The sequence below is a fragment of the Sinocyclocheilus rhinocerous genome, unplaced genomic scaffold (assembly GCF_001515625.1).
Source record: "Sinocyclocheilus rhinocerous isolate Xijiao unplaced genomic scaffold, SAMN03320098_v1.1 scaffold1930, whole genome shotgun sequence".
In the NCBI taxonomy this organism is placed as follows: Eukaryota; Metazoa; Chordata; class Actinopteri; order Cypriniformes; family Cyprinidae; genus Sinocyclocheilus; species Sinocyclocheilus rhinocerous.
The window spans coordinates 385,555-395,402 of record NW_015661869.1 but is presented as its reverse complement, the minus strand read 5'-3'; the positions used below and the strand labels follow the sequence as shown (position 1 = coordinate 395,402).

Here is a 9,848-nt window from a genome sequence, read left to right as displayed (position 1 = left end):
GTGGTTTATGAGGACACAAATTTGTATAATGACATGGGTATGACACAGGTATTACAATGTGAAGGTGATTTATGAGGACACTTTCTGTGTCCCCGTAATTTAAAAGGCTTAAAAACATACTAAATGGTGTTTTTTTGAAAATCTAAAAATGCACAAAGTTTTCTGTGAGGGGTAGGTTTAGGTGTAGGGTTGGTGTAGGGCGATAGAAAATACAGTTTGTACAGTATAAAAACCATTACGCCTATGGAGTGTCCTCGTAAACCACATATACCAACATGTGTGTGTGTGTGTGTGTGTGTGTAAAATGTCTAAGAAAATGGGTCAATATCTTACATTTTAGAAACATTAAAATAATAAGTATTGTTTTTTGTTATGAAAATAGAAACTTCTGTGGTGTTAACAAACCAACAAACTCTGCAGTAAAGAGAATTGAGTCTGATTGATGGAGTTGTTTTTCAGATATCACCACTGTGACCTGTGAAGAACTGCAGCAGCACAAGAACTTCCTGAAAGTCGCCAAGAAACAGGAAAAAGACCTGAAGGACACGGAGAAGAAGTTTCAGAAGAAACGAGAAGAACTGATTCAGAAATACAGCGACCAGTTCAAAGCCTTGAAGAAGAAGAAGTAAATGCTTATAGGCAGTGTTATTTTATACTAGTGTAGTATTTTGAATGAGCTTTTATTTTTATATTTTCCAACTTTCATATATTTTTAAAAATTAGTTTCATTTTTAGTCATTTTGTTATTTGCTTTTGTCATTTTTATTTTTAAAGTACTATTTAGTTTTAATTTGTATTTGTTTTAGCTGATAACTACTGAGAAGCAAAACTACATAAGATAAGACTTTCTCAGATAATATATCTAATATATTCTATTTTAGTTTAAGTTTTAGTAATGTTGTTTTGTACATTTGTCATTTTTATTCGTTTTTGATTTTTAAATATTTATTTTTCTCATCATTTTAGTACTTAAACTTATTTTATTTCATTTAGTTGCCAAGGCAGCATTTCTAATATTCATTTAAGTTTAGGTTTTTCATCTAAGATTGACTTTCCATTTCAGCTTTATTTCAATTAAAGAAAAGTATTTTTAACAGGTTTGGTTTTAGTTAACTCTATGCATCCTGGTGATCGGCTGGTTCTGTCCTAGATCAGTGGTGGTCTTAATGTGAAACAGGTTGACTTAGGAAGTCTTGCTGGTTAAACTAGTAAAGAAGTCCAGTGTGCATCTACTTTTGAACTCTTTCGAGCCGGGAAACACTGTTGAACTTTAATGTTTCATGTTTATGTCCCTGAGATGTGTGTTGTGTGCTGATCTCTTGTTTCCATGTGATTGTCCAGGTCTGGAGATGATCCGGGTGACCAGATGAATGAACTCAAGCAGAAGCTGAAGTCGGAGCTCAGGGCTCTGCTGGTGGAGCAACACGATCAAATCAAGAAGAAGAAAGAACAAAACAACACTGAGGTACAGACACAGACATTATGACTGTACAGTGTAGCTAATGATTGACAATCTTGATGAGGTGTTTTAAGAGGCACACTGTGAGACCTAAATTACAGTGTCAGAACTCCAGTAGAGCCTGAACTTCATCACAAAGACAATTCATCGGCCGTCAGAGAGTGTGTTTTTTGCCATACAATGATCGAAATTCAGAAATCATCCACATGTAGGAAGTCCACGGACAGGATTCGTGACAGTAGTACACATAGTTTAAATCTCTTAGCAAACATCTAGAAAAAGCTAATTAATGTTTCTAATCAAAACATGATTGGCATGAAGGGTTTTATTGTCTTATCACACAAAAGATCACAGTGATCATGTTTTAATTGTATAAAATATAAAATATGATTATTATTATTTTTATTATGAATTTCTGTTTGATTTCGGCCATACTGAGCAGTTAAATTAGCCTATTAATATTATTATTATTGTCCGTTTATTTTAATTTCTTATGAAATTATTTTATTTCAGTCATACTAAGACTTTCAATTAGCCTATTATTATTATTATTATCATCATTTTTTTAATGAATTCTTGTTTGATTAAGTGTTTCAGTTAGCCTGTTTTTATTTTATTTTATTTTTTTCTTGTTTGATTTTGGCCATACAAAGCATTTAAATTAGCCAATTATTATTATTATTATTATTATTATTCGCTTATTTTTATTTTTAATGAGTTCATTTGATTTTGGCCTAAGCATTTCAATTAGACAATTATTATTATTATTATTTATTATGATTATTTTTGAATGAATTCTTGTTTGTTTTCGGCCATACTGAGCATTTCAATGAGCCAAACAGCTTCACCATCCTGCACTGTTCCCGCTGGCCATGAGCCAGGACTCTCTCAGGTATTGATTAGCCATCAGCACTCTGCTGCTCTGTGTAGTCAGTTGATCTGCATTGATCAGGGGTCAGTCATGTCCCGTACTGGGAGAGTAAACCGGACCGGACCCACGACACCCTCTTACACTCATATCAACCACAGTCACCTCTGAACGGATCTGTGCTCGCGCTCCGAGGAAAGACAAAAGCCTCCTGCCTATACAGTATTTAATCAGTCATGATCTGGTACTAGAGCTCCTGTGATGTGATGAAACCACTAACACTAAGTATTAAAGTTCAGTGTGTGCATCGTCCAGCACCGTTTGTGCTCCAGACATGAATGATTCCCCAAATCATGTGAGACACCCTAGCAACCACATATCAATACTCTACAGAACTCCGAAAAACCTAGCAAACACATAATAACACTCTAAAAACCATTCAGAAAAAAAACTAGCAACCATATAGCAATGCTCTAAAACACTCAAAAAATAACCTAAAAACCACATAGTAACACTCTAAAATAGAACAGCCTAGCAACCCCATAACAACACTCAAAAAACACTCAGAAAATAGCAACCGCATAGTAACGCTCTAAAACACTCAGAACAACATAGCAACCACATAGAAACACTCTGAAACACTCAGAATAACCTGGCAACTGCATAGCAACACTCTAAAACACTCAGAATAACCTAGCAACCACATAGCAACACTGTAAAACACTCAGAACAACATAGAAACACTCTGAAACACTCAGAATAACCTGGCAACTGCATAGCAACACTCTAAAACACTCAGAATAACCTAGCAACCGCATAGCAACACTCTAAAACACTCAGAACAACATAGAAACCACATAGAAACACTCTGAAACACTCAGAATAACCTGGCAACTTCATAACAACACTCTAAAACTCTCAGAATAACCTAGCAACCACATAGCAACACTCTAAAACACTAAGAATAACCTAGCAACCACATAGCAACAGTTTAAAAACAAGTGATATTTTCCTTAGTGATCCGATGCACCATTATCACCTGCTGAAAGCAGGAAGCAGGTGCTAGAGATTTCTTTCTTGGAAGTGACGGGAAGTGCTTGTATTCATTTCCTCTGTGTGGCAGCGCAGCAGATCTCAGAGCTCAGAGCGAGGGCCAGCTGGTGTGTTCTGTTCTAATATGTGTAAGTGACACTTCCTGTGTTCTCTCCTGTATTTCCTGTGTGACAGCGTTTGACCAAACTCCTGGAAATGGCCACAGAGAAGCACTGCAGTGAGATCAAGGCACTCAGCAGGTAAGTAAGTGTGTGTGTGTGTGTGTGTACCTGGTATTTATAACGTTATCATGTTACCAAATGTCCCCACAAGGATAGTAATACTATTAAATTTTGACCTTGTGGGGACATTTTTGAGGTCCCCATGAGGAAACAAGCTTATAAATCATACAGAATGAGTTTTTTTGAGAAAGTAAAGATGCACAAAGTTTCCTGTAAGGGGTAGGTTTAGGGGTAGGGTTGGTGTAGGACAATAGCACATACAGTTTGTACAGTATAAAAAAACCATTACGCCTATGGAATGTCCCCATAAAACATGGAAACACAAAATGTGTGTGTGAGTGTGTGTAAAACCTGAAATTTTTGACATTGTGGGCACCGGCCTGTGGTCCCCACGAGGGGGAAAAAAATGATTAAAAATAGTAAATGGTTTATCTGAAAGTGTAACAATGCAAGCAGGTTTTCTGTAAGGGGTAGGTTTAGGGTTAGGGGATAGAAAATATCGTTTGGTCAGTATAAAAGTAATAGAAGTCTATGGAAAGTCCCCACAATTCACAAACGTGTGTGTTTGTGTGTGTGTGTGTGTGTGTTTCAGTGCACTTGACCTTTGAAACAAGAGAAATACAAAACAAAATGCAAGAAAGAGCGAGCGTAAGATGAATCATTGAGCGCTGCGAGCTTTGAGTGTTTTAATTCAGCTAATGCGTCCGAGCTGCAGTGTGAGTGTGTTTGCCTTGGGATTCATAACAAGGTTCATGTCTAACGACACCAGGGGCTGGTGACCTTTTCTACATGGAGCTCAGTTTGTTTGTTAATTATTTGGTTAAGTATTATTGTTTTGAGAGCAGAAGCAGAGTAAATGAACGCTGTGAGCGTGAGTGGGACTGATCACATTACACAAACCACCGGCAGAAACAAAACTAGTCTGCGACTCGGTGTCTGGATCTTTGCAATGGTTTAGTAGCTTGGTCGCCCTTTTAGCTTCTCATAATGAAATAAAACAGTTCGTATGAGGAATGACTGCTGTGTGAGATCATTTGGCATGATGGGATGTAAATATTTCTAAAATAAACAACTAAATTAAATGAAATACAGGTAATATTCAAGATATCTCTGTCCCTTACAATCTGTTTATTCTTTTTCAGTGAGCCCAAGAAGAAAGACAAGTAAGTTTTTTTTATGTTTTTGGATTTTGCATAAAAATTTAAAATTAAAATAAATCATTTTAAATCAATCAAAATAAAACACTTGCTAGTAATTATTTAAATCCTAAAAATGTAAAATCAATATAAATAATATTTTTAATGGTTTTGAAATCATAAATTTCAATAAATAAATAATAAATGTAATCAGTTATGTAATCAATTAAAAATTAATTTAAAAAATAAAATCAAAATATAAAATCAAAATAAGTCATTTTAAATCAGTCAAAATAAAATACTTACTACTAATAAAAAAATTTAAAAAACATTTAAATAAATAATAAAAATAAAATGTTTTAATATTTTAAAAAGATGTATCTTTTGCTCACTAAGGCTGCATTTATGTAAAATGAAACTAAAATTTACATTTAAATATAAAAAATTGCTCTCGCTAATAATTAATTAAATAATAAAAATGGAAAATTAAAACTAATAAATAAATATTTGTAAAAAAAAAAAAATAAAAAGAGTGCATTAATTTGATCAAAAATACACTAAAACAGTAAAATTGTAAAATATTATTACAATTTTAAATAGCTGTTTTCTATGTGAATATATGTTCAAATGTAATTTATTTCTGTGATCAAAGCTGAATTTTCAGCATCATTACTCCAGTCAGTGTCACATGATCCTTCATAAATATGCTGTAAAAGTATTCATTAAAAAAAAACTGACCCTACCCTTCTGGAATAATGTATAGAATTTATTTTGTTTACTTTTAGGAGTACAATAGCATTTTAGCTTTACTAAACCTAGTTGGTGTCACATTAAACATGATTATTATTGTTTTAATGCACAAATCTTCATGTTTCTCTATTTCAGAATGAAGAAATGCAAAAGTACGGAGCAGCTTGACAACGATAACGCACAGGTAAAGCACCACATGAACACAGACCGAGTGATCGAGCATGTCGAACATACAAGGAAAAATAGAGGGATGGCAGCTGAATGAGGAGCGTAATTGAGACGAGAGCCGTAACCATGGCGACGGTCAGACGCAAGCCATGGTTCAGGTTGAGTTTTAACAAACGCAGACTAACATGTGCTCTCTCTCTCTCATGATGTTTACAGCAGGTGAACGGTGGAAACATGTGCATTATGACTCACTCACTTCTGTTCACATGCAGCTCCTCCAAATTCATTCACTTCTCTGTTTCTTTCACTGCTCCATTAATTCCCCATCTCCACTGCCAGAACAAAATGTCATTAAAGTTTAAGATGTAAATGTGTTTACAGATGCATCTATAAAGCCAGAGACTCAGAATATACTCTGTGTGAGTATACTGTATGTGAACGTCATTGCATTCCTAAATATGGAGAATTGTTGAGTATGATTGAAAATTGGCTGTTTTTATAGTATAGAGAGTGAAACCTCTAGCACAGGGTTTCCCAAACTGGGGTAGATTAGGGGTCGAAAAAAGATTTTTGATATTTAAAAAAAAAAGGCAATAATTAATTTAAAAAATAAAACACGTACTAATTAGTGTATTTAAATAATAATTTATTTAAATCATAAAAATGAAAAAAAAATTTTTTAAACAAAGACACAAAAAAATATAAAATTCAAATAAATAATTTTAAAATAAAAACAATTGAAATGAAGCACTAATGGTTAATTAAATAATAAAAATGTAAAATTAAAATAAATATAATTTTAAAATAAGACAAAATTACAATAAAACACTTACTAATAATTATAATAAAATGTATAATTTAACATAAATACTTTTAAATTAAACAATAAAAATAAAACACTCACTAATAATTAAATGATAAAAATTAAACAAAAAATTATCAAAATAAAACTAGCAATGAATTAAATCATAAAAATGTGAAATTTAAATAAATACTTTTAAAATAAAAATGATCGAAATAAAACACTAATAATTAATTAAATTATAACAATGTTTAATTAAAATAAATAATTCTGAAATAAAAATGATCAAAATAAAACATTTACTAATAATTAATTAAATTATAAGTGTAAAATTAAATAATTTATATGTAATTTTAAAATAAAAAACACTTGCTAATAATTAATTCAAACATAAAAATATTAAATTAAAATAAATAAATTATTTTAAAATAAAAACAAACAAAATAAAACGCTTATTAAAAAGATTAACTATTGTATTTGTTTACCTGCATGTTATGTGACCATCATGTAACCAACATCAGAGAATTGTGAACATGTCAATATGTGAATAAGGCTGACAAAAAAGTTTGGGAATCCCTGGTCTAGAAGAACCAATTGTAAGTTGAGTTTTGTGTGCTTTAATTTATGCTTCTTTTGCAGTAAGTTGTGAGGTTTCTGTCCCATCAGGATGTTTTCTTAGAAGACAGCAGATTCATAGTCTAGGACTGCAGCTGCTCAAAGCACCTCAGGTTAAAGTTAAAGGTCGCAGAATTGTATCTTTTCCACTATAATTGAGCTTCAGAACGGAATAATAGAGTCTCCTCAGATGTTCAGCAGCTGTGTGGAGTCTGTCGGCTCAACGTGATGTGCGAACAATAGATGCACATGGACTCTCTTTTCTCTTCTGTCTCACTGACACACACACATGTTCATGTAGATGAGAGCAATGCAACACACCTGTTGAACACTTGCATGAATATTATTAATGCATATGTGCTGCACTCGAGAACATGCTGGCAGATGTGTGTGTGTGTGAGTGTGAGTGTGTGTGTGTGTGTGTGTGTGTGTGTGTGTGTGCTGATAACGCATGTAATGTCGCATTCTTTCAGTCGGCAGATAACAGCAGCGCTGATGGTTCACCGCAGGAACAGAGTCTGAAGAAGAAACAGGCCGCTACACTGGCCAGCATCAGAGATCTGATCAGTCAGGTAAATACTGACCCTGTTTTCTGTCCTACAACATGCTCCTGTCTGAATCTGAGTGTGCACATTACACACAGCCGTTCGAAAGTTTGGGAACAAAGATTTTTTCATAAGAAATTAATCATTTTATTCAGCTAAGGTGCGTTAAATTTATCAAAAGTGACAAAAAGAACATTTATAATGTTACAAAATATTTCTATTTCCATTTCATTGACTTGATGAAAAGGTAGTAATTAATTAAATCATACAAATGTAAAATAAAAATAAATTAGTAATTTAAAAATAAACTACTAATCATTATTTAGTTTATTATTAATATCATTATTTCACTATTACTAATCATTAATTAAATCCTAAAAATGTAAAATTAAAATAATCTATTTTTTTTTAAATAATAATTTTATTCAGCAAGTATGCATTAAAATGATCAAAAGTGACAAAAATTTTATAATGTCACAGAAAGATTACTATTTCCATTTCATTGCCTTGAAAAGGTAATAATTAATTAAATCATAAAAATGCTAAATCAATGAATCATTTAAAAATTAAAACTCTAAATAAATTAAAATTAATCATTTTAAAACAATCAAAATAAAACACTAATGATTGATTCAATCATACAAATGTAAAATAAATTAAAAAATAAATATTTTAAAATAAAATTTGAATTACTAATAATTAAATCATAAATATGTAAAATTAAATAAATATTTATTATTTTTTAAGAAATTATTTTATACAGCGATGATGCATGAAATTGCTCAAAAGTGACAGGAAAGATATTTATAATGTTACAAACGTTCCTATTTCAAATAAATGCTGTTCTTTTGAACTTTCTATTCATCTGTGAATCCTGAAAAATAAAATGTATCACGGTTTCCACAAAAATATTGTGCAGCACAACTGTTTTCAACACTGATAATAATCAGAAATGTTTCTTGAGCAGCAAATCAGCATATTAGAATGATTTCTGAAGATCATGTGACACTGAAGACTGGAGTACAGCAAAAAAATTACATTTTAACAGATATTCACATAGAAAACAGCTATTTTAAATTGTAATAATATTTGACAATATTACTGTTTTTAATGTATTTTTTGATCAAATAAATGCAGCCTTGATGAGCAGAAGAGACTTCATTAAAAACCAAACTTTTGAGGACTTTGTTAAAATTACATAAAGGGGATTTTATCATAACCAGACTTTATTAAAACCATCAAAATAACTGTCTCTGCCTATTCCCACTGAATATCAGTTTTCACTCAGAAATGCGTCAGATTCTGAAAGTTAAACGCATTAAGCATGCCGTTTCATTAAGTCAGATTTGGCCTATTCTTTTTTCAGGAAAGACATTTCTGAATTTAATAATGCTGTGATAACTGTAAAAACTGGAAGAGAAGCCAATGACTAATTCAGCATCTGAATCATAAGCATAATGTTACTGACGTCTTTGTCAGTGAGTCTTGCTGTTAATGTTGTTACAGGAACAGATGTGCTGGAAGATGTAGTAACACCTGGATTGTGAATGGAGTTTTTCTCCTGCAGATGTGTTTTAGTTTGACATGTTTTGGTTCTGTATGAAGGGAAGAGACGGCCGTCTGTCAGACGAGGGTTTTTAAATCTGGAGCTGCTCGTGTCACTTCAGATGAACATCTGTCTTCAGAGCGTTTTAAGCTCGCTGTTGTCAGCTCTCCACAGTTTTTTGGATCATTTCAGAATTTTAACAAAAAGTATTTGCGACTTTAAGGATGGCTCTAGCAACCGCATAGAAACACCTTAGCAACTGCATAGCAACACACTAAAACCCACTTAGAACCGCTTTGCAACTGTAGATATTATAATATTATTCAGCAAGGATGCATTAATTTGATCAAAATGTAAACATGTATAAAGCTGGAAAAGATTTATATTTCCATTTCACTGAGTTGATAAAAAGCTGTTATGTAAATCATAAACATGTCTAATAAAATAAATTCATATTTAAAAAATAAGAACAATATAAAAAGGTAAAAACATTAAAAATAATGAATTCAATCATAAAATGTAAAGTTAAAATAAATAAATATCATTAAAATAATAAATGATCCAAAATAAAACATTTAAACTATTGCAACGATGTGGTGACTGCTTATGTTTTCTATTTACACTCTGTTGTTGGTTATGGTCTAGTTATGTTTTAATTGTCATATATATATATATATATATATAT

General features: G+C 31.9%; 1 protein-coding gene across 1 annotated transcript in view; it reads left to right on the top strand.

Annotated features, from left to right (window-relative positions):
- The window catches only part of LOC107726572 (1-phosphatidylinositol 4,5-bisphosphate phosphodiesterase beta-2-like), a gene marked incomplete at its 5' end in the record, with an annotated part of 35,274 nt that overhangs the window by 24,347 nt on the left and 1,079 nt on the right, over nucleotides 1-9,848 (top strand). The window contains 6 exon segments of the mRNA XM_016536201.1: nucleotides 460-625; nucleotides 1,342-1,465; nucleotides 3,555-3,619; nucleotides 4,744-4,764; nucleotides 5,623-5,671; nucleotides 7,546-7,644. Of these exon segments, the coding sequence (XP_016391687.1) occupies nucleotides 460-625; nucleotides 1,342-1,465; nucleotides 3,555-3,619; nucleotides 4,744-4,764; nucleotides 5,623-5,671; nucleotides 7,546-7,644 (524 nt within the window).